Source organism: Cryptotermes secundus, unplaced genomic scaffold (genome assembly GCF_002891405.2).
Source record: "Cryptotermes secundus unplaced genomic scaffold, Csec_1.0 scaffold677, whole genome shotgun sequence".
NCBI lineage: Eukaryota > Metazoa > Arthropoda > Insecta > Blattodea > Kalotermitidae > Cryptotermes > Cryptotermes secundus.
The window spans coordinates 176,257-202,328 of record NW_019739965.1 but is presented as its reverse complement, the minus strand read 5'-3'; the positions used below and the strand labels follow the sequence as shown (position 1 = coordinate 202,328).

The 26,072-nt window shown below is 37.2% G+C and overlaps 2 protein-coding genes across 3 annotated transcripts in view; one reads left to right on the top strand and one right to left on the bottom strand.

The window, feature by feature from the left end:
* Positions 1 to 26,072, bottom strand: part of LOC111872203 (axonemal 84 kDa protein) — a 64,935-nt gene that overhangs the window by 10,032 nt on the left and 28,831 nt on the right. Inside the window, exons 10-13 of the mRNA XM_033754593.1 lie at positions 5,822 to 5,978; positions 4,042 to 4,163; positions 3,889 to 3,950; positions 2,818 to 2,979 (exon numbers count right to left, since the gene is read on the bottom strand). Coding sequence (XP_033610484.1) covers positions 2,818 to 2,979; positions 3,889 to 3,950; positions 4,042 to 4,163; positions 5,822 to 5,978 — 503 coding nt within the window. The remainder of the gene's footprint in view (positions 1 to 2,817; positions 2,980 to 3,888; positions 3,951 to 4,041; positions 4,164 to 5,821; positions 5,979 to 26,072) is intronic.
* LOC117282936 (toll-like receptor 13) lies at positions 8,454 to 20,453 on the top strand. 2 transcript variants are annotated; one of them, XM_033754594.1, is made up of 7 exons: positions 8,454 to 8,665; positions 10,495 to 10,643; positions 12,283 to 12,546; positions 13,952 to 14,305; positions 15,434 to 15,595; positions 17,600 to 17,828; positions 18,156 to 20,453. In XM_033754594.1, the coding sequence occupies exons 3-7, from the start codon at positions 12,294 to 12,296 to the stop codon at positions 20,080 to 20,082; spliced, it is 2,925 nt and encodes a 974-aa protein (XP_033610485.1). In that variant the 5' UTR covers positions 8,454 to 8,665; positions 10,495 to 10,643; positions 12,283 to 12,293; the 3' UTR covers positions 20,083 to 20,453. The 2 variants fall into 2 exon arrangements, with proteins under 2 accessions (XP_033610485.1, XP_033610486.1); XM_033754595.1 differs by lacking the exon at positions 8,454 to 8,665 and having other exon boundaries at positions 10,396 to 10,643.

Below are 26,072 nucleotides of genomic sequence, written 5' to 3'. Positions count from 1 at the left end.
AGCTCACTAACAGTCGCGGGAGACCCCCAGCTAACACCACCTAGCAGCACAACTCGTAACTACAAAGCATGCGTGCGCAACAGGTCGGTTCTGGTTATTTTTGGGTCCCCCTTCGTATATCTGCACTTGCATTCATAACGCATAAAATCAAATTTTATGCCTGCAAACTAATAATATTCATAACCTAGGGACATTATTATTCTCATACAGAATATGTTTATGTATCTGAACATGCCTGTCACACTTCAAACCACCAGAAAGCCAAAATACATTAAAAGTATCTATTTGCAAGCCACAGAATAAAACGTGGGTGTTGCTTTTAATTTGAGTGGTCAGCAATAGGATCATGTTGAGCACATAATGAGATCATCAAACAGTGTTGCCAGACCAGAGGTCCNCGTGACCAAATGCCATGTTGCTCCGATAAGAGGGTGTTGCGAAGCAGAAAAGGAATAACAGATTCATAAATGTTGACACAGGCGTCAGCCAACTTTGACACCTAGGTTCGTAACATCGTAAATCAGACACGGCTTCTTTGTCGCCAGTAAGCCAAGCCAGTAATAAAAAAATACACACAGATAACAAGCACTCAATGAAAGTTAGCTAACAAATTATCTCTCTGTAAGCAAGTGTGAGTTGGAACAACTCTTTCGTAAGCAGCAGACACCAGATGCTTTGTCCCAAGCAAAGCGAGTAAAAAAAATACCACACACAAACAGATAGCGAGGAATGAAAGAAGTCAGTGTTAGCTGACATATACATTCACTGGAAGTACACACATCAGAGCGTAGGCGTTAAGAATTCTTAGTGAAAAGTTTGGACGCAACATATGCGGCGCGCACGCTTACAGCACGGCTTTGAGTGGACGCAGACGGTGCGTCGCACACTCTTAGGGATTTAAATGGCTCCGCTAAAAGTCACGCTCGAGGGGTTAAAAATCTGCTGCTAAAGGTTTGGTAGACTGTATCAAAATTGTATATGATTATGGAGTCATACTAATTTCATACTTATCTAAGTTACTGAATAGGTGTCATTTGAAATCAAATGAAAATGACATGAATTATTTATAAGCATTTTTCATAATGTTTCTTTGACAGTATTCACCAAAATAAAAATCTACGGAGTGTTTGAACTGCAGAAATGTCACAAAGATATCTGTTTACTAAGCATCAGAAACAATGCACCCACATACATGCACAACAGTTGAGGTACTGTCAAGAACAAGGTCCCATTGTGGTCCAACAAAAGGCTGTATCAGCACACCAGATAAGTTGCAATTCTGGCGAGAGGTGGCCTGAAGGCTCCCAGAGCTGTCACACAGTAAAATATGTGGGACTCAGAGTCAAGAATCACTGTGCTGGTAAGGACCAGCAATTTAACAGTCATTCAATCCGTCAGGCAGTCAGTCGCTACTGAATATGATACTGTGGTACAACAAGGAACTTAACTGAGATTAATGCCAGAAGATTTCAGGGAGATGACAAAGGAGGACAGCAAGAGGAAGCAGGCAAGGGGAGTTGAATAACCAACTGTAATCACATCTAGATAAAAGGAATTAGTGCTGAAAATATCCATTTCCTACCACAACACATGGCATAGTAATTTCATATACTTGTGTCAGAAGTGGGATAGTAGGTTGCAAGAACAGATGAGGGCCACAATACAGGCTGAAAAAAAAAATGATGGAGCCCACATTAAGAGCCATCTGGCCTGCCCAGGCCATATTCAAGGAAACCATTATCAAGAAGGCATCTGTTGACTAGTGGAGCCAGAGTCTCCATGAGGAACCCCACATGGAGACCCAAGGATCATGACTTAATGTACATATAACAGAGACCCTGGTAGAGGCCTCCTGGTGGGAGTTCACAATATGAATGGCTGAAGTCAAATCCAGAGCATGGCATGGAGATGACGGGAAAATAGTAACTAGGTGGATAGGGTAAATCTACCAAACCTTATTCCATTGCCAGTTTGAAGCAGTGGTGAAGCACAACTGGACAGGCCACGAGAAGGCCATGCACCCACTTGCCATCCTGCAGGCACCAGTCGCCAATTTTGTGCACAGCATCCCTGCAAAAGTGATGTACAAAAACACTGCAGAGGGGCTCGAGGGGTGCTACAGGGAACACTTGTTGTCTGCAGTCAACTGCGCCCAACTGAAAGCCAAGATCCAGCTGATTCATAAGTCTCTGCAAGACTTTGTCGCCGCTATTGAGGAGCTGGCCCACCTGGCCCTCGACAGGCTTCCCCAGTATTACACCCAAAGAGAGGCAGCCTTTGCACTTTTCAACATGATAAGGGACCAAGAAGTGAAGCAGCTATTCCTCATGGGCAGTAATAGGAAGCTTAAAGAAAACTTCAGTCCAGCCCTGCAGTACCAAACCACCGATGAGCTGCAAGGGTCAGAGTCACCATGAGAAGATGCCTATGAGGAATATATATATATATATTTATAATCACTGTGGAGAAGGGTTAATATTACGGCACTGCACACAGTCCACCCTGCATGTAGGACGAGGAACAGAGAGCCATCAGGGTCGTGGTCCAGTCTGTGTTTATTAACAGCAAACACTGATCTCTACCCTGTTAACTGTGAAAAAGTTGTGCAATTTGGGAAAGGAAGCTTGACATTAATTTTAGTTTTCAAAAACAATAAAAATTAAAGAATACAGTCTTAGGCATATTTGAGTTCCAAAAGGAGATATACACTCATTTATAAGCACAAGGATAAAATACTGTTTTTTTTTTTTGCAAATTGACGATGGGTAATTGCAACAAACAAATTCCTTTTTTTTCCACTTATGCATTAAATATTACCTTAATAATGAACTCCACAACCATCACAGCTGCTGTAATGCTGAAGGAAATTCCTTCACCTTTCTGGTTTGGTTTCAGTTCCCAGGTTTGATAAGGTACATTGGTATAACGGTATGAAGCCAGACCCAGGGCACCAAATCGTCCTGTTCGGAATGTCAGCACCTTTGCAAATCAAAATATTTCACCATTCATATTCGTAAGTATTATTAACATAGCTACAAATTCATGGAATGACATTAGCAATTATCAAATTCTGTCCAATTTGAATGTTAAAATAACATAGCAATAAAACTGTAATACATCACTTTTGAAAATGTTGAAAGAATTGGTTCTGAAAGGATAAAAACATACATGCATTTAAAAATATTAAATATGGACCCCGTTTAAAAAATACATAAAAATATGTTGTAAGAACCTGGCTTTTAGTACCTGTAGCAGGCCAACTAGACCTAGTATCATATGAAAAATTAGGGCTGTACCAATCTAAATTTATTACGACTGCACAATTGTTAGGTTACATATTCTGTACTCATAATTACACTGCAACTTGATAAAGTACACAAGATATAATTTCTTTACCTCCAGCATACCTGAGGTCACAACCTGTCAGATAAAACTTTATGAAGATCCTTTTCTCAGCAATCGTTTCTGCTTTGCCTCCAACAGACCATATTATGTCTGCTTGCTGTGTGCAAAGTTATTTGTTTAATAGGCATACAAAATCATAAAGCTAACTGAAATTTCAACAACTTCACTAGAAAGAGGAGTAAATAAGAAAGCAGCAGTTATAACTAAAGAGAAGCTATTACTATGAGTATTTTCTTTACAACACTGAATAAGAAGTGGGCTTTACCAGTAGCAGGTCATGAAGACCCATACGGTTATGAGACATCAAGGTTCCCACATTTTCTAGACAACTGACTCATAGATAGCGGTAAGAATGTCAGCCTTATGTGCTGGCCGCCTTTACCCCCCAAGAAGATTGATGGTACTCATTTCTGTCAGAGGCTGAGTCGACCCTAAGACCATAGTGTGGCTGGAAAGATTATGTCACTTGAAAAACCAATTTACCTCACTGGGATTTGATCCTGTAACCTTCCAACTTGTGACTAGACCACAATGGCTCATTGAATCTATGTTACATACAGCACATGTATGCACTGGAGTAATAAGATTTGCCTTTAGGTTACAGAAAAGAAGAAAGCGTAAGTGCTACATATTTACACTCAGGAGGGATGGTACAAGCTGTTGGAAAATGCAAATAAGAAAAGACTGTATCCACAGTCATCAGGTTGAAAGGCAATGGCAGAAGTTGCTGAAAAGTATCACCACAGTAACACAAATCTCTGAAACAGCATATATAAGTGCTGATCCTTAAACCTTGTTTTCCCCTAAATTTTCTGATATTTGTTACAGAGTGTTTGTACCTAGCCACAGAATTATGATAATTTACCACATTTATTGGGAAATAATATTATCACGTGTTGGGTAGGTCACATGACAAGTAACTTCACGCCGTATTGGATATATCGAATTTATTGCACATTCGCTCTTACAATCACACACCGGGAAGTAGGGGTCAGGTGAACTCTGTGGTCTCACGAGTGATGTCACAATATTATAANATATATATATATATATATATATATATATATATATATGATGAAATAATAATGTATCTTCTAAAATTACTATATAGGCTAGATTATGTCGTGCGTACACACATGCACGCACGCACATACGCACACACTGGCATGCTTCCACTCCTCGCCATTTAGAATGAGGCTGTGGAAATGCTGATATGGAAATAACACTTGACAGGTCAATTATGACAGCTGCTTACAGGGAACAGACACAAAGCAATGAACAATATAGAACATGTACAAGAGTACACTAGGCCCAGGAAGGCATGCAGTAGCGTTGCCACCCGAGCTGAACCATCACAAGTAATTCAATTTGTACTTATTCTTCTGTGTTTAGGAGTAAACTGAAGGCCCGCCCCTATGTGTTTCACTTCCACTAGCAGACATCACTGTTACCCTACCTTTCACACACGTCAGAACTGATATCCTACTGAACAACTTACAAAACTGAGCAGTGACTTTTGAATCAGTGGGCATGGAAATTAAGTTGCCACCCGGAAATGGGCCGTTTTGTTTCTGGATACAGAGACAGATTAACCATTTGGTCACGCTGCTACATCCAAATGAGACAAATAAGCAGGATATGGAAACCTTCATATTTTATATTCTGCTGAATGAACAATAAAATAGCCTGAAAACAAACTAAACCAAGGGTGAATGTCCAAAGTAATGCAATGATTGGATAAGATGCTGCAACAAGTTAACATATTTGCTGAGTCATATAAATGAATACATTAAATTAAATGACATATAGAAATAAATAAATAAAATGCTTTGATATTTAATTCATAAATTTACAGACTTGCTAGAATGGCTTATGTTGCACCAATACTATTAGATCATTGTAGGTCGTGGTGCAAGGGCCAAGGGCCCTTATACATTCATTCATTCATTCATTCATTCATTCATTCATTCATTCATTCATTCATTCATTCATACATATGAACACATTTATTCTTATTGATTATTCAACCAAACATTCAATGAAACTACTGAGACATTCTGCTGAATAACTCAGTCATATTACACCATGCTTCTACTTGCCCTGTATGTTACTCTATCACCAAGGGCCGCGCCATAACTCAAGTGGTTAGTCGCTGGCTTCCCACCGCGGCGGCCCGGGTTCGATCCCGGGTCTGGTCAAGTGGGATTTGTGGTGGACGAAGTGGCGCTGGGGAGGGTTTTCTCCGAGTACTTCGGTTTCCCCTGCCAATCTTCATTCCACCAAATTCTCCATCATCATAATCATCTGGGGCAAGTACAATAGGCCAATCAGTGGCTGCCATGCCGAGTGGACCCTGGTGGACTCCACCCCCACTAGCGAATTTTTACTCTATCACCAACATTCTTACCATACTCACTCAATACTGATCAGTGCAAGTTTCTCCAGTTCTTTTTCCTGTTTTTTAAGCTCAGCTTCTATCTCTTCTGGAAGTCTACGTTGTCCTGGCTCAGGGGGTGGAGGTGGTACATACTTCTCATGAAACTCCACTGGGCTCAGCTGTGTTGGAACCTCAACTGATAAAATACGACTAGAGTAAGTCACATTTCTAAATATAATATTTCAATTAAAACAAAAGTGTAAAATTTCCATTTGATGTGTCTTTTGGAGTGGTGCATTTGAACAACAAAGTGAGGAATACCTTAAAATAAGGAAGTTTACACTGAGATTACTGAATTTGGAGCACTGAAGTCGACTGTTAAATGAGGTAAAATTTTAAAATGAGTAGTATTAAATGAGGGTCTAACTGTATTGAGTGATAAAGTTGTACATCTTGTCAATACAGATTGAAGACCTTAGCAGATTATTCCCTCCCCTCATTAACCATCCAGCTGAGTCAATGCCTGATGAACAAACCAATCAACTGAAAAATTAACTTCTTTTTCAGACTGTGGTCTTCTGGGTCATGACACCACGTAGGCTTATAAGGGGATACCAATCTTTGAGACTAGGTTCTATTTCCTCCCCTTTCCTGTTGATCTGATTTTAAAGTAGCACACATTAATTTCTGCTGGTTTGATATGCTCCAAACTCAGTAAATTTTTTATATGATTAAACCTCTTCAGGATATGTGTCCACATGTTATAAGAAGTAATTACTTTCTTGCTTATTTGAAGTATGGTTTAATTTTCTTGGGTGGTGACTCAGAAACTAAAAATACTTTCAAATTTCAAAAATTGGTTATATGAATAATCAGTGGTTTGAGTAGATATATATCATGTATAAAACATTTTTAGGATTAAAATACATTTCCAGTTTCTTGCATTTGTATATCTGAAGCAATTACCACGCAAAACTACATGTAGAGGACATGGGACAGAATGCTGCAATTTATAACCATAATTAATGACAAAAGTTGAAACTCCATGTCCAGTTCTGAAGAATAAATGCTTTTAAGACAGGTGTAATTAGTATGCTATGTCCTCATTCATATTCAACCATTTACTACATTCAAGTTCTATTTTTTGTTTCAGGGAATTTTAAGAGTATGTGCTTAGCATCCTCCTCCCTCTAACATAAGGCACACTTTCCTCTATCACATCCCTTCCTAATCCCTCTTAGTTTCCAGATCACTTTCAGCTATAATATCCCCGTTCTCTTTTTCTTATGCTATCATCAGTGTAGCTTTCTTTACACCCCTTGTGTTTCATTTCACAGTAAAATATCAAGGAAATCTTTTTGCTTATATTCAAAAATACATTCTGTCTTTGTATATCGCTAATTACTCACATATCTTATTTATATAAAACTCTGTTTGGTTTTAACAAATACATGCTAAGTCTACTTATTTTCAATTCCTCCTTTAATTTATTTGACCAGCCTTCAAAAATTAGGTTATTTATCTACCATTCACAACATGTTCTTACTATTCCCAGTGAGTCTAAAATTAATACATGTAACCAGTATTTCACGATCATGCTCAGAACTTTTCCCTCTTACTATCCCTCTCCAAGTTACTATCAGATATGCATATAAGATGAAGCCTACACCAATTGTTACACCAAAGAAGATGAATTGACTTGAAATTAACTTTTCTCTCACTGGGTATTCAACATTGCTCCTAATTATTGGTGTATTTGTGCAGAAATGGTATTCATTTAAAGCTTCAGGTACTCTGCTGAATCTCATCTGCTTTAACTTTTTCATTACATTTTTTGAGCAAAATTCATTAACAGGTAAAAATTTACACCATGTCTTGAATAAATTACATGAAACTAAAGATATTTTGAGAGTATCTGTAAGGCAATTGGATATCAATATACCGGAGGATGAACACGGATTTCTTTCTGCACTACAAGGGGGTCATTATTGCTACATACTAATCGGCTGGAGACACTGGAATCCAGACAGAAATGGAGACCGCTGAATGAAATGTTTTGTATATAAGATATCTGTATCATTAAATGCTCAGTGTAAGACTCTGAATACCTTCTATGCTAGGGACCAACTAATTAACCTTCTGGCTGACTGACTGACTGACTGATTGACTGATTGACTTCATAGCACAGCCTTATTTCACCAGTTCACTTGCATTCTACCGATCAAGAAATGCCTTGTTATTATGGAACCAAATCGCTCATCACCATCATAACAAAAGCCCAACAATTAGGCAACTTAATTTACATATTCAAAGGCTATTTCTCTGTGACTAGTTTGCTATTAATATTTAATCCAGGAGAATTAATGAAGTCATATAAAACAATGTTTTGAAATCTGTGAGTATATGAATGGACAATAAATTCATCTTAATCATCAACTGGAAAATGAATTGACTGAGTACTACTCTTGTATCTCAAATGCGTAGGTAGATAATAATGATAGGATATGCACTAATCTGTAATCTTGCTACTTTTCTAGTGCAGAGATAAGATTAGTGATAGACACAAAGGTAGCATTATTCACATGATAATCAATGATATGGGGGCCTCTAGATCACATCTCTCAAGTGGACACACACATGACAATGGTAATCTGCAGTTCAGTGTCAGAGTTTAAGCCAAAGGCATCGTTGATAAATTCTGCAAAAAAAAACACACATTTCTACTGAGAATATTTTATTCAAGATATAATGAATGTTGTGTATATGTAGAATTTTAAAAGTGTTCTTCAAGCAGTGAAATAAAAACGTAGATTATAGTTTTATATATTTGAACATATCACTATCTCAAGCATAATTTTTGCCTGAATGAAGAGGGATTAATCAGTGAGTAGAAACTGTTTATTTAATTATTTATGGAGAATTACATTGCAATAAATGATAGGATAGTTAGGAATTATGTCCATGGATGGATGTTGAAGGACAGAGAAGAATGACAGTAAATGAACTAGGAAAGATGCAAAATGTTTGGAATGATAGACTGGGAAGTTGACTGTGAATGAAAAATTATGAAATATGCAGAATGAAGCAGCCATGGATTATTTTAATGTACTACCTCAGCATTTACTTGGAGAGACTAGGATAAGCAATAAAAATTCTTAGGCAGAAAATTTCTTTGAGAAGTGAGAATGAAGTGTTTATTGTTTTATTTAATGACACTTCCTCAATCATACTGACTATATAGTGTCAGATGGTGAGGTTTACTGAATGATGAACAGGAAAGAAATATGAAAGTAAGAGACACTGACTTAGTTGGAGATACTGACCCTGGATTTGTATGCATGTACTTCAGAAAACAACAAAATCACAGATCCTTAGTATATTTACTGCTGTAGCTATATAGCAAAAAACAGGAAATAAAAAAATTAATTTTATTCTGGAAAGGGTGAGGTAGGAGGACTGATAATGAGAAGCTTCATAATTTATTTTCCTCACTAGATTTATTAGGATGATCAAAACATGGAGGATGACATTGGTACAATATGGGGGAAGTGAGAAGTTCACACAAAATTTTTGTCAGAAAATGTTAAGTAAGACACAACTTTTGAGACTGAGGTGTATAATGGAGGATAATATTAGAATGAATATTAAAAAATTAAGTACAGAGGTGTGGACTGGATTCACCTGGTCCTGAAGAAGACCGAGTGGTGGGTTCTTGCAAATATGTTAAGGAAGTGTCATGTTCCATAAAAGATGGAGAGCTTGACTAGTTTCTGAAGAATGACTACATTCAGATTAAAAGTTCTCATGGTGTGACTACGAAGCTGACAATTTACATTGCTGCACATAGTTGTATGTACTCTGAACTTTGCAACTTGTGACTGCATCCACTGACACGTGGAGTGAAATGAAGATCTGCCAACTGCACTACATTCTGCAACCAGAACTGGAACTTGCTACATCACAGACTGATGCAACCAGGGATCATTAAATTATGGCTCCACTATATTAGAGAGAATGCTTTTCTTTCTCAGCTTATTTCATTGAGTTGAATCACATCAGGTTGAAATGAGTGAATGATGAATAAGGAGGAACAAGCAATAAGTATAGGACACTCCAGATTACCAGGCGGCAGATTAACAAGGAGCTTTGTTTGAAAAACTGACCGGTGTGTCAGTGCCATAACATAAACTTAATATGAAATTACTTTTCAACAGGGGATGAGTATAAAATGAAGGTGGTTTTATTTCTCATTTGAATATGTACTTGCAAACTGAACTATGTTCAGTCTTTCTTTTTGATGTGTAGAAATGGCAAAGTTGCTTCTCAGAAATCACGTTCACTTTTCTACCAATAACATTCAAGTAAAACACAATTATAATTATTAATCACATTTCATATATTTAGTTTCATATTCCTTTTAATGAATATCTGGGATGTATGATTATCCAGGGAAATTAATTTCCACCCATCCCAGATTATCAGAGTCTGCTGTACTCTCTGTTAGTGAGAGGGAGACTGAAGAAACTACAGAAACATCAGTCTGGATTGTTGGGATTTATGTTGGGTACAACCTAATTTTATGGGCTCTATAAATAAACCAAGTTGTGTGTTGCTTTACTGAACAATTTTATTTTAATTAAAAAGTTATATAACATCAAATGAGAAATAAGAACTCTTTAAATAGTATTTCCTAATTTCAGATTATTTTTCAGTTAATGTAAGGAACTAAAACTTACAAATTAAATGGGTGAACTGTCACAGAAACAGAATGGAAATAAGTGAAAATGCAGACAGTAATGTACAGAGAGCGCCAATGGAAATATAAACAATGAAGATAAGGGATGAGGAAGAAAAGTACCTGGTGAGTTACAATCAATTTCCCATAATCTTATAAATTGGTCTGTGACATTTAGGAGTCCAAAATCTGACTTCATCCTTAATTTTTCTACAATGTTTCATCTTACATTAGTTTTCCTGCTGATATGTTTTTATAATTTTTCAATAATCCTAAGTGATGTAGGTAACCAGGCTAAAATTGGAACGTGGGCTCCATTATAAGTGAATTTCCTTCTTTGTAATTTATTTTAAGACATCATCAATAACTCAGACTATAAAGTTGAGGTAAAAGGTAAAGTTATACCTGTGCTTCAGTCATAAAGCACTACACCATGAAGACATATGGGGGAGTGGATATATAGCTCCATCATTCTTGACCTCGGCACAACATGGAGGGGAGTGGTCAACTTCATACCCCTACTACTTTACACCTGGTACCCACTGGATAGGAGTCTGGGTGGGCCCTGGATGTGGTATGGATGTAGTAGAGTAGAGAAAAATCTCCTACCCCTGCTAGGAATCAAATCCAGCCCCTAGCGCGTCCCTGTACCCACTAAGCTTTCCTGGCCATTTGCTTTAATTTGACCTCCAAAAATAGAGACTGTACATTCCTCCACAACATCAATAAAACTTCAATCATACTACATGGTTCCTAGAAGTTACTGTTTTCTGAATGTTTTAATAATTACATAAAATACTTGTAGCTTTGTTTATATGTGCTCATGTTCTTCCTATCCAGAAGAACATAGCCAGTTACTGATACTAGAAATCACATTTCTTTATGTTCTTATTTGCATATGAAGGGTCATACTTAATTTCTATTATGTTATTTCTATGTGTGCATCCATGAGCATTTTCAAAACCTATCTTGCGCAAAACTTATGATAGCCCAGCCTGTCATAATCTTGTAGAGATTGTGAAAACTCGCATGGCAGTTCAGAAATTGTGAAGCGCTGTCTTCCACGCATTTTTTTGTTCAATACTTTGAACAAGATCATCACTCACTATGGATGGCTGGCCGATAACTTCGCTCTTCATCGTGAACAGTTGTTTGCCCATTTTTAACATGCATTAATGTGAGTAGGTTTTTACATAAAGTATCTGTTCTTCTTATTATTATTTAACCAAAGTGAGACTGGTTTGCAACTTTTAGTAAAACTCCACAATATCAGATTTCGTGAAAATCTGATCAGTGGTTCTTGGTTTGTGTAGGGATAGAGTTGGGATAGCTCAGTCAGTATAGCAACTGGTTACAGGCTAGACGGGCCAGGTTTGGTTCTTGGGATGGCAAAATTTTCTCTGCTCCATTGTGCCCAGTCTGATTCTGAGGTCCACTGAACCTCCTGTCAAATGGGTACGGGGGAAAATTTCTTCAGGAGTAAAGAGTCTGGGATGTGAAGCTCAGCACTCACTTTCACCTAGTGTTGAGGTCAAGAGGGGTGAAGCTATACCTCCACTCCCCCACATGTCTTCATGGCATAGTCCTTAATTAATTAAGCACAGGGACAATTTTACCTTTACCTTTTACTCTGTACAGATGCTTGTGCACAGATCATCACTCTTTAAATTAAGTTTTTATATGCAGCCAAATTTACTAGTAACAATCATGAACAATGATATCATAAATCTTTATCATACATAACAAAGTGCAATGTGTTTTTCAGACTGTGCTGCTATGTCAATGCTGCCATTGTTCCTGATTCCATCTCTGCTACAATTTATGGTATATGGCACTAATGCAGAGTGTGCCATAGGGAATGCAAATGAGAATGCGCGGTGGATAAATTCTAATGGACGTCTCAAAATCCGGGACAATGATGCCAATCTGGATATTGGCAATGATGATTATTTTCTGTTTCAAGCATCCTGCTCCGAAAATCTTGAATATGGAGAGGTGGATGAATTCTGTAATTGCACATTCACTAATGGTAAGCTACAAATAATCCATTATCATCCCTTAAAATTAATTTTTAAATAATTTACATGAAAACCTACTGTCAGACTTATTTCTTCTTTAATTTCTTATTTAAGTCTTTGGAAACAAAGTGCCAAAGGACATATCAAGATCCAAGACAGATAGTGTATTACTTACACAGTTCAACTGACATTAGTATTATTATTGAGGTATATAAATCATATATTTATTTTTATCATCTCTATAGATCATTGTTATATGATATAAGACAAATCAGTTACTGTACATTGGCTGATTACAATAAGAGAATAAAGCTTCAAATCTGAACAAATGTACAGCAAAGTCTGTACAACTTAACATTTCGTATCTGCAGTGTTTTGAAACAAGAAATTTGCATATCCCCACTGGTTTGAAAATTCTTTTAGACTATAAAATCAAGGGGGTTCAAGAAAGTCAGGAGGGACTGGAACCAAATGGGACTTGTCACTCTTGTTCATGGTGACAGTATTGATTTCCCGTTTCCCTTGGCACTACAGCCCCAGTGGGCCTAGGCCTACCTCCATGAACTCCGTTCACTTCGGTTTTTCTAGATCTTACGCATACGGTAGGACTCCTTGGGCGAGTGATAAGCTCGTCGCAAGGCCTCTACCTGTAGACAAACACAGAAAAACGCACACAAACATCCATGCCCTGAGTGGGCTTCAAACCCACGATCCCAGCTTCCAAGCGAGCAAAGACAGTGCGTGCCTTAGACAGCTTGGCTACCGTGACAGGTGACAGTGTTGATTAGTTGGACAAAAACAGAAATAATATATCATAAAACTGAGAAATTCAATTAGATGCTAGACAGGAGGCTGGTCTGGCAGTAGATGCAGAGAAAGCTACAGAACAGTCCATGCTCCATCTCATCACCAGAATGGAGGACAAAATACCGAAATAATGGAAGTACAGCTAACAAATCCTCCAAAATTGTGGAAATAGTTAAAATATTGGACTAAAATGAGAAATCAAAACTACATTCATGAAAAATTTAGGAACAAATTTACTTTGGGGAATGCTTATTAATACAAGTATTCAGTTCAGAAAATTTTGTATGCAGATTAAATAACTAAAACTACATATTTCCTGAATAAAGTCGTCTTCTGGGATCTGGCTCCGTGTATTCNTTAAGTCCATGATTTATTTAATCCGTCTTGCAGTGCATACACTCATTTTTCTCCTTCTCTCCCTCGCACTACATGTTTCGGCATAATAATGCCATCTTCAGGTGCTTACTTATCCACGTCAAACCAGTTCATTGCATGCCATGTTCACACATTAAAATAACTAAAATATGTATCTATCATATACATTGTCCAACGTTAAAAATATTAAAACAGGAAGCTAAAATATAACATGTGTAAATATCTCTATTATAGGTACTGGTGTCACATACTCATGCTTTGCAGAGTATATGGACTCACTGCCCAAACCAGATAACCAAGTCCCTGCAGATAAACTGAGCTTGTATGCAGTGCGGAATATGAGAAATGTGCATCAAATTAATTCACATCAGTTCTTGGGGTATAGAACAAAGGAGATAAGGATTGAATACATGGATTCACTCCACCTGGAAGAGAGGGCATTTGAAGGAGTTCAGGATCTAGAAACACTGAAGCTCACACACAATAATTTTGGAGAAATGAGTCAACCTGATCTTATCTTTGCTGGCCTGGTTAACCTGACAACACTTGACTTGTCATACAATCAAATTACAGGCTGGAAATCTCCAGGTACAGATTATGTTAATTTTTCGCAACTATTCATAATAAAATTAAGAACAGTATAAGCTCAGAAAACGCATGCATCTGTTCTGCTCAAAATCTTCCTATCTTTTCATCTTCTAGTCAAAATCTATGTATTAAAACCCAAAATAAGTGCTTTTGTGTTTTATTAACCATCTACATAACATTTAGAGATTCTATATAAATTATAGCCAACTAATTGTTTTATTTATTAAAATCACGAAATGTTATGGTCAGATACTGTTTGCCATTAAGTGAACATTTACAGATAAAAATAAATACAGATTAATGAATTACATTTTGTAATTTCATTTTGGTGGAAGTCAGATCCACTTCTATGTATGTATGTATGTATTTATTTCGTCTCTATAGATCACTGTTACATGATAGAGGACGAGTTAATTATCTATAGTAGCACGCTAATGGCACATACAATAAAATGCATATTTATTTTACAATTTTTATAATATATTAAGGGTATTTAAAGATGTAGCATGGATATTAGTCATAAGAGGATTCTTACTGTGACTGGCCTTTGATGAAATTGTTAAAACCACTTGGTGTTTGATATAGTTCAAGGGTTAGAGGAATATGTTTCCCTTGTGTTTGTGTGGAGATGCAGCTGGTTTCATTGTGTATATTTCCTTTAGGGAAGTACCTGTATTTTATTTGTATGTCATAATTCTGGGAATAAAAATTATTAAAGTGTAATTTTTATTTGGGGAAGTGTGTATAATGCAGTGTGATTAGTGTACTGTTTGCTTACGTATGTATAGTAATGGGGTATTATGTACGGTGCATAAAGTTATATAATATGATAGAGTTCTGTGAGTGTCTGTGATTGAGATGTTCTAATTAGTGACTAGTAGTGTCTTGATTAAATACTATGGTATGTTCAGTTATTTATATTGTGTAATTTTGTGCACTTATCTCGTTACATACACTTTTACAATATGTAAATACTGTAAGTAGTACATTGCATACAGTGAGTATGAACATAGTAATCAACATTCAGCTTCCATAAATGACAGGGAATTTATGGACTAGCTGTCCTCTCAAGAAGGACTCTGCTCCATGGAGCAGTTTTCAACATCCACTTTGTTATTGTTTTTTCAGGCAGATCTCCTTCTGTGGAACCAGTACTGCCAAAACTTATGACCTTGGATCTGACTGGGAACCCCCTTGTGTATCTACGCAACAACACATTTGAATGGCTAAGAGGATCTCAACTTCGGCACCTGATTCTGCAGAAGTGCAACATAAAGTTCATTGAGACAGGTATTCATTACACTGACATAACGGAAGAAATCCAAATTCACTATACCAGTTGCCTATAACTGCAGTCTGCTACTGTATTACTGAAAATAAATTGTTTTAACACTGGAAACAAAATATCTCTATCAGTGGTTATGGTCCATTATGAGGGCCAGCATGCTGCTCAAGGGGATAAGAAACTCCACTCCCTTATCACTAAAACAGAGAATAACTTTCTCAAAACTTCAGCACAATAAGAAACTTCATACGCCCCCACCACACACACAGTGAAACTGAGATACATTTTCTCTAAAGTTCTGGAAAACTGATCAAACAGCATTTCCAGACACTCTAAAAAACTATCACTAGCACCATAATTCCTAAAACAGTTTTAATAACTCTGTTGTATAATGTGTTTAAAGTCAGTTAACCACTGTGATACGAACATAAGGTCAGCAAAGCAGATTTCCATTTAACAAAAAATAAGGAGTTTGTAATATGTACTCCTGGGGCCACACCATAGCTCAAGCGGTTAGTCGCTGGCTTCCCACCGCGGTGGCCCGGGTACGGACCCAGGTCTGGTCAAGTGGGATTTGTGGTGGACAAAGTGGCGCTGGGGCAGGTTTTCTCCGAGTACTTCAGTTTCCCCTGCCAATCTTCAATCCACCAATTGCTCCACAATCACCTTCACCTATCATCTGGGGATGGTACAATAGGCCAGAAGTGGCCACAGTACAAGAGACTTAGTCCCACCCCACTAGCAATAAAAAAGAATATACTACTCCTAACGTCGTCAACTTCAGGTAGTTGCTTAGTTCTCCTGTGCTGTTGTTCTGGTCCTGGTCCTTACAATGGTAAGTAAGTGAACTTCTTTTTCTCGTATCTCACACAATTTTTTACATTTTACCAAAACACTTCTTTTCAGAATTGCATCAGATAATTACACAATTAAAAATGTAAAGTAAAGCTATCCCTGTAACAGGGCGTGAAGGCCCATAGGATTGTGAGACGTTGCAGGTCCCAAATTATCTAGACAATTGGCTCAAAGATAGCTGTAAGGTTGTCAGCCTTACGTGCCAGCCATGCTTTAATCCACAGGAAAATTATTTAATTAATTCCTGGTACTCATTTCTATTAGTGGCTGAATCGACCCCAGGGCCATAGTGCAGCTGGAAGGATTAGGTCAATTGAAAAAAAGTCCAATGACCTCATCGGGACTTGAACCTGCGACCTTCTGGCTTGTAGCATAGTGCCTCAACCAACTATGCTACCAACAATTACAATGGCTAATTAAAAAATTATGGCCAAGCAAATAAAATCTAAGCAGACAAATAAATCTATAGGAACACATTTCTGTCATGCACACAACTAGCTAACTGCACATTGACAGACAGACTGACTGACTGACTGACTGACTGATTGTCTGAAGAGTAAACAGTCTTCTTTCAGCAGTCAACAATACCATAATTGGTTGAGGCACTATGTTACAAGCTGTAAAGTCATTGGTTTGATTCCCAATGAGGTCATTGGATTTTTCAATTGACCTACTCCTTCCAGCTGCACTACGGCCCTGGAGTTGACTCAGCCAGGAGCACCATGAATCTTTCTAGTGGTAAAGGGTGGCCGGTGTATAAGGCTGACAACCTCATCACCATTTGTGAGCCGAATGTCTAGTAAATTTGGAAGCCTTGATGTCTCACAAGCCAACGGGCCTCCACGGTCTGTTACAGGAATAGCTTTACCTTTAATGCATGTTACATGTCTTGCTCATCTCATTCTATAATGCTGGGTGAAAATTAAAGGCTGTGAAGCACATCAGTATGTCATTTTTCACACCAGAAGACTTATGAAAACAGATTATGTCATCTGTATTTACAATCCAGAGACACTCAGTGATACATTTCCAAAACGTATCCATGCTGCAGCTTCATCTCTTTCATTCCTGTTCATATACAGGATAAAATAGTAAACACAATCATCATACTAATTTAGAATTTCTCTTGAGATCAATCCATATAATGATTACAGGAGCACTGGATCCAGTTGAATCAACAATACATACCATTGACGTTGGAAATTCAAAGATCCAACGTCAGCTGATTCTGAATCTAATACGTCATTTGGCTTCTAAATCTTCACTTCATGGAATTGCACTCTCTAAAATTGGCCTGACATACATACCATACGATGTTCTAAAGGATACCAATGGAACACTTCAGTATTTGTCTCTACATGGCAATACATTTCAAAGCCTTAGGTAAGCATATTTATGAAGGATGAGGTAGAACAGTAAGTTCATGCTAATTCAGTGATACAACAAGCAGTTGAATGCCTATTGTATGCATAAACTATCTACAGTGCCATAACCATAAGAGACTGCTCTATGCATTGCTGTTTCTATTCCTTTTTTAGTAGTCACAGTAAACAAAACACATGCCTAATAAGAAAAATCAGTCATGACAACTATGTTCATTACATACAGACACCAGTATATACACAGATATTAGCAACACTGGACAATGGTGGAGTTATAGAGGCCTTCATGTATGCAGCTGTATTTAACACAAAACAATATTTATTTCAGCATGGACCATCTAAAAAGGAGGAAGACATCAGTGTTGCAAGCAATGAAGAATAATTCTACGATATCAGCTTATGAAATGATGGTGCTACAAACCCCAAACAAAGTGTTCCCTTACATGCCAAAACTTGAAGAACTTGACCTCAGCAAGTGCGGTATTTATTACATAGAGAAAGATGTATTCACAGCATTGCCAAATCTGAAGTCTCTACTCCTGTCACATAATCAGCTTATTACTTTCAACACACTGAATTCTCCTGCTTTCTCCCAGCTCCACTATTTGGATTTAAGCAAAAATCCATTGTATTTATATAGCCTGAATTTCACTTATTTCCCGGTTCTTACAATCTTAGACCTTTCGTTTACTAATTTAAGAAAAATTTTCAAAGATACATTTCAAACTCCAAGTAAAAAACTACAGAAACTCTCAATGTGTTACAGCAGACTCAGTTACATTGAAGATAATTCTTTTATAAATTTGGATACTTTGAAAGTTTTAGATTTGAGAGGGAATAACAACCTAGGCCAACACTTGTCTACGGGTACATTCAATAGTTTGTCATCTTTGGAAGAACTTCATTTAGCAGAGTGCACCTTGAAAGTTATGCCTAGGTTCTCTTCACATCTTAAGGCAACAATTGAAATGACACCGTTACAAAACCTTACATCACTTAAAAGAATCAACCTTGCAAAGAATGATATAAAAAGCATTGCCAGTTTGACTGTAGAGTCTCTACCTCACCTAGAAACTTTGGACTTAAGTAATAACTATATTAGATCTTGGGATCAACCAGTTTTCAGCAACACACGCTTGAGAAACCTCAATGTTGCACATAACTATTTGAATTACATTACAGATGCAATGCTACAAGATTTTAGAGGCCTGAAAACTCTAATTATATCAACTAATCCATTTGTATGTGACTGCAACTGTGTGAGGTTCCTGGAAATGGTAGAGAATGCCACAGAAAGTTCTGACAGTGAAGAGAAAGGACCAGCACCAGAACCGCGAATGTATGAAACAATGATGAAGTTCATTAGTGCTAATTATAGTGCCATGCAAACCAATACTGGTTTTAAACCTGTTTACCCTCCAAGTGTTGACTCAAATTACTTTATTTGGGACTGGGACAAAAATGATGTTTACATATGTCTAGAGAAAATTCATTCAGATGAGGTGAACTATATTCCCTTCCAGAATGTATCATGTGACAAAGCAGAGATTCAACAGCCAACACAAAGTATTGATGATGATACCAATAATAATGATATGACTGAAGTGAACAACAATGAAAAAGTGGCAATAGCAGCAGTAGCTGCAGTTCTACTCATTACTACAGCTGTTGGTATCACATACTGGAAGTGGTGGTACATTCGATACTTTGCCATACTAGTGAAAAATGCCACTGTTCTGAGTTTCATGTCACATGAAGAAGATTCTTCCACAGACTATATTTATAATTATGACATCTTTATGTCATACAGTGATCAAAATCGAGAATGGGTACTCAACAGTTTGTTGCCCAACCTTGAATCCAAATCTAAAGTGAGGGTCTGTCTCCATGAACGTGATTTCCAAGTGGGAATCAGTATACTAGAAAATATAATTTCAAGTATAGACCGTAGTAGATGCATCTTGCTAGTTATCTCACAGTCTTTCTTGCGAAGCCAGTGGTGCCAGTTCGAATTGCATCTCGCTCAGCATAGGCTGCTTGAGACAAGACGGGAAGAACTCATCTTACTCTTTCTTGAGGAAATTCCAAGAATAAAAAGGCCAAAGACCTTACAATACCTCATGAAAACTAAGACATACATACAGTGGCCAAAGAAAGATGATACAGAAGGCCAAAAATTATTCTGGAAAAGACTGCATCGTGCCATTCTTCGAAACACAGTGGAGAAGGAAAAGAAACATATTTCCATCGTTTAATTATCAGAATATTATATAAGGAAGATCTTCAGAATGAAAATTATAACACAGACTGAATACCTGAGAGAAAAATATATACTTAACACAAAAAGAGGTGACAAAGTAACTAACAGAACAAGAGGGCAGATGTACTTCAACATGCCTTGCATAGACTTCAGCATCTTTCTTTCGCATCGTGGAGGCAGGGTGGATTATAGTACTTGACTTCACCTAATTAGGTTATATGTAGAGACACTCTCACTAAACCAATCTGAGTTTAAGGAATAATGCGTCCCAGCAAATGAAATTTTTAATTTCTTCATGCGTATATGGACACACTGTACATTTCTTAAGTGCTTAGGTAAAATGTAAAGCACTACTCCAAAAAGGCATATGGGGGAGTGGATGTATAAATCCACATTTTCTTAACCTTGGCACTAGTTGGAAGTGAGTGGTCAGCTTCACGCCCTAGCCGCTTTACCCCTGGGGAAAGAGCCCCCAGTACCCTTTGAATAGGAGGTTGGGTGGACCCCAGAACCGGTCTGGATGATTTGGAGAAGAGAAAATTCTTTACGTTACTGGGACTCAAACTCCGACCCCTCAGTCATCCAGCCCATAGCCAGTTGCTATACTGACTATGCTACCCCGGCTCCTATAGAAGTACTTAGGATAAAATTGAATTCCTCATTAAAAACTAATAATAAACAAAGATGCAAAAGAAACAATTAGCTCAACAGGAAATTTCCTCTTGCATGGAACCTGAAAATTTATTACTATATTCACAAAAACTTGCTACAAATTCCCATTCTGAGCCAAGTGTGTTAATAGATTAATTAGTAAGTCTGAGTGTTATACACCATTGTCAGAACCCTTTAGAATCTAGTAATTTATTGTTTAGGAAGTATTCCATTTAAGATCTAAAGTGACGATGGTAAATTAATATAAGTATTGTGTTTCTGGACATAATCCATCATTCCCTTTTTATTTAAAGCACAATGATTCAAAGACTGGATTCTGTCTCTCTCTCCAGATGGAACCTACTCAGTTGGGCCCAATCAAAAGAGCTAGTCCCTATCTCCGTACACTTGCATCAACACAAGATAGGGTATAAAAGCCAAGCACAGCACAAACCATCTGTGAGAGTTAAAACATAAAAAGGAAAACATTACAAAAAAACTCCACACATATGAGGTCTATCACCAGAGTACTAACATGATAGATGCCATCAAAGGAGAGAGAAATTCTCTGTATGGTACAATGCAAAAGAAAATAATTTTCCCATTTAATTTACACTGGATTATGTTGCAGTTTTTTCACTCCTGCTGCAAAAATGATAGTCCAGATAGGTTGACTGACTGGATGATCTATCAGAAACATGTAGGCTGATTCCTTGTATTTCCTATATATGGTATTCGGTTGAATCTGTAAGACCTTCACTTCTTTCCAACATATTTTGTCGCCATCTTTGTAAACATGTTGAGCTAATTCTAAATTTTCAAGCAGACCTTGTATCAGATTATATTTGTGCTCTGTAATGTGTACTTCTATAGGTCTGCAGGTTTCACTGATATAATATCTGTCACAATTACATGGCATATTGTACACACACTGCTTTGTCTGCTGGACATCTCTAACCAATCCAGTTTTTATCAATGTCCCATGGAGTGTATGTTTAATTTTGAAAATGGTACTGACATTGAAATGATTTCCAATACATCTGAATTTTTTGGAGATACCCTTCATATAAGGGTTAATGACAATGCCTTGATATATTATATCTGAAGGGTGGTTACTTCTCAATGGCTTCATTATGGTGTCAGCGAATTGATTGATTGATTGAATTCTTGTGGTTATTCATTAAGCATCATATCATGTTATATGTTCTCAATTTCGTTGTTGAAATCCTTCTGATCCCGACATATGACCTTTGTTTGACTGATCAAACTATGAAAGACTCCCTGTTCATGTGACACTGGTGGTTGGATCTGAAGTGCAGATAATGACCTGCATGAGTAGGTTTCTGGTACACATCTACAGCCAATTTAGGACCCATCTTCAAGACCCAAATGTACAAGAATGGAAGGGAATCATTAGTCTCAGCTTCCATTGTGAATCTGATGGTAGATCAAATGCCTTCAAGGGGATGAAGAGATTACTGCAATCTTACTGCTCCCCATGACCAAACCATGAAAGTGTTGTTGACATAACTGAACCATTTAGCAGGTTTGTGTTCTGCTCTATCTACTACTATTTTGACCACTGGAGACAGTGAGTTTCCCATTACCATACACTCTTTTTGCTGATAGAATTTATTCTGAAACTGGAAGTACATAATTGTTAAACAGATGTCCAGTAATTTCCAGTACACTTTCAACTTGTAAAGGTGAGCGTTCTGGGAAAGAAGGATCCATATTGAGTCTATTTCTTATAACTTGTAAAAATTTTCCCGTTGGTACCTTGGTGAATAGACTGACAATGTCAAAACTTACAATGTAGTCTTTGTTTTGAAGGTTGATATCCTGTATTAATTAAATGAAGTGTTGCGAGTTTAGGAAATTTGAACAAGTTAAGATTCAATTGGCTAAGACTTCCAGTCATCTCAGTTTTCTCATGGAATGCAAGATTCATTATATTGTTCCCAAAGGCCTTATACTGAAAGCTTCATACAACAGTCACCATTCTACTCAGATAATTTTACAAGGTGGAGACAGAGACAGAGACAGAAACTAGTCTCTGAAACGTTGTGATTTAAATAAAAAAAAAAGGATGATGGACAGTATCCAGAGACACAGTACTGTAGTTGTAACCAAAGTATTAATTAATCACTCACTCATGAAGCTGAGCCTTTCTTGAGAAGCAGCCATTTGTGTAGCCACTCAAGAACTTACCAGCATTTTGTGAAACCCAAAATTCACTACCATGCTCACAAGAGCCCTCCACTGGTTCCTATCCTGAGCCAGATCAATCCAATCTATACCATCTCATTCTATCTCTCTAAGATCCATTTTAATATTGTCCACCCACCTATGTCTTTGTCGTCCTAGTGGCTTCTTTCCTACTGGCTTTCCTACAAATATTCTACGTGCATTCCTCTTCTCCAAGATTTGTGCTACATGCCCTGCCCATCCCATCCTTCTTGACTTGATCGTTCGAATTATACTCGAGGAAGAGAACAAGTTATGAAGTTTCTCATTATGTAGTTTTATCCAACCTCCCATCACTTCAGCCCTCTTCAACCCAAATATTCTCCTCAGCACCCTGTTCTCAAACACCCTCAGTCTAATGTTCCTCCCTTAACGTCAAAGACCAAGTTTCGCACCCATATAGAACCACAGGCAAAATTATAGTTTTGTATATTCTAATTTTTATGTTTTCAGACAGCAGACAGGAAGACAAAAGGTTCTGGACTGAATGGTAGCAAGCATTTCCTTAGTTCAGTCTTATCTTAATTTACTCCTGAATCAAGTTTTGATTTGTTATCATCATTCCCAAATATCTGAACTGTGCCACATTTTCAAAACATCTGTTACCTGTCTTTATGTCATGATTTTGCCCTGATATTTTAGTGACAAGACAGCAACATATACCTAATTTTCTCTGTGTTTACTTCTAGACCAACCTCCTTAGTAGCATCAATTAAAGTTTGTGTATTTTTGTTTATGGTATCTATAGTATCACCAAGTAGATTCACATCATCAGCAAGAGACCAACAGCTGATGTGTCCCATTTAAATTCAGTCCCACTTGGTTTTCCTGGACCTTACTAATGGCATATTCTAAAGCTAAGTTGAAAAGGAGTAGTGATAAAGTGCATCCTTATTTTAGATCATTCTGGATAGGGAAATTATCAGACAAATGCTTAACTATACAGGCATTACCATACATTTCATTTAAACACATGTTAATCATCCTAACAACTTTCATGGGTAACCCAAACTCTATCAGAATATTGTACAGTACCTCCCTCCTAACCAAAATCAAGGGTTTTCTTGAAGTACTTAACTGAATTTCTGTAAGCTCATACCTTAAGAAATGTACTTCTATGTGTATCTCCAGATGTTACAGGGAACATATTTTGAGAGCAGGCCAGGGAGCTGCACTTTCCTTATATGTTTTCACTGAGTGTGTTGTTGACTTTCCTATCCAGACAGTTGCAATGACAATAAGACTAGAGATACATGAAAAGGTGAAGGTTACTGACCCACCTGCAAACTCTACCTTACTTACCTCTCAGAAATAAATCTGCATAAAATACACAACCTATATGGTCTTTGCACTCAGGGTAAGCCACCAACTTTTATATCATGGAATGGAATGTAGGATATAGGATGTGGACTATCCATACTCCAGCATATCATAAACCGACTGAAGATACCACTTACAGAAATGGTTGCATTATGTGGCTGTATAGGTGTACAACTATGGCTTTGTTAAGATCTTAGTTGCAACAGTTCTGCTGCAGTTCTCACAAGATTCCCTTTCAGTTAGACATGGATAATTTTAAACTACAGCACTGGGTGCTGTATGTGAATATTATGTGAAGTGTAGGTCCACTAGGAAGTGTCAGAGAAAATCCAAATTTCTATAGTCTTGTCAGTAGTTAGAACCAGCTTGTTAGCAGACAGGAAAACAAAATATTAACACCCGGAATTAAAGCAAGAAAGGTTTAAAATATCACAGTTCCTCTTGAATGTTAAATTCATAAGGCTATTAGCTGCCTCAAAAGGGGGGATTGGAACAAAACAAAACAACACACACACACACACACAAAACTGTGAGGATCACAACAAAATTATTGAAACAAGTCTTAGAAAACCAGAATTACACATATTGTGTAGCCATATGAGCCAGAAATTTCTGTGACTAATATTTTCAGTCAATTCACAGCATTGAACTTTGTCTTAAGTTGACAACACCTTAATGATGATTAGTTTTTGTGAATGACCATATGAACACAAAAAGCACACCCATGTATAAGAAATCCACACCTTAAAGATAAAGATCATTCCATGATGCAAAAATTTGTGTTTAGTTGAATTAAATGGAAGTGATCCTGTGTTTTATGAAGCTGCAGTTAATTCTGAGAGAGATGTCAGACAGATAAGACAATAAGACTAATTGTGATGCTGCTCCAGTCCCATTGTTGCAGAAGACTGCTGAGTATGATAGGCAGGTACCCACAAAGTAATTACATGTAGCAGAAAGAATGTGCCTCAGCTTAGTTTCCAAATATCCTTCCTGTGCATACAGACGTATATATGAACACATGCATCTGTCCATGCACACATATTTTCAGTTCAAAGTTTACACATATTGTAGCATCTGCCATGAACTGAGGCTTCTCATGTCTACCTACATGGAAAAAGTGCTTAGGAACATTGAACAAAGCCTAAGTTGCTCAGCAGTATGAACAATATGCAGTCAGATTAGGGTTTAGGTATTTTTATGATACAACTTAAAGATCATTTACACTGGACTCCCTAGCTCTAACAAATATTTTGTGCTTGTTCAGTGCTCAGTTATCCTTTAAAATTATTCTAAGTTTATGTTTAAAGTCATCATCTCCCAGAGAGTTTATAAATGGGCTGCTCAATGTGCTAAAGTAGTGTATTGATATTATCTGGAAAAAAGAAACCTGTAAGCGGTTTTATTAAAACCATTTTAGTACCTCTTTTATTAATAAAAGTATAGTTTTAAAATGTAATTAATAATAATTAAGAATTTTTTAATAATTACAATAATAATTGTAACATAGAGGTACAGGTAGAACTCAAAAAGCCTCATTCCTTTTGTGTCAACCTATAGTCCTGAGCATCTTGTGCTATTAATGTTATATGTAGATAATGTGAATTTAAAACCAAACAAATTAAATTTAGCTCATGGACTAGTATGCTGGAATCATGTGTATAGATGACCATAAAAACGAAATCTGGTCTAGTCAAATCTTTACTGCTTTCAATTGTAAATATATTGAAGACTGTTACTGTTTGTGTGTGTATTTTTTTTTTTGTT

Bases quoted from the DNA above. Each gene is read 5' to 3' on its own strand.
- LOC117282936 (XM_033754594.1), top strand. From the start codon at position 12,294: ATGTCAATGCTGCCATTGTTCCTGATTCCATCTCTGCTACAATTTATG. The intron at 12,547-13,951 runs GTAAGCTACAAA...TCTCTATTATAG, and splicing joins TAATTGCACATTCACTAATG to GTACTGGTGTCACATACTCA. The intron at 17,829-18,155 runs GTAAGCATATTT...TATTTATTTCAG, and splicing joins AATACATTTCAAAGCCTTAG to CATGGACCATCTAAAAAGGA.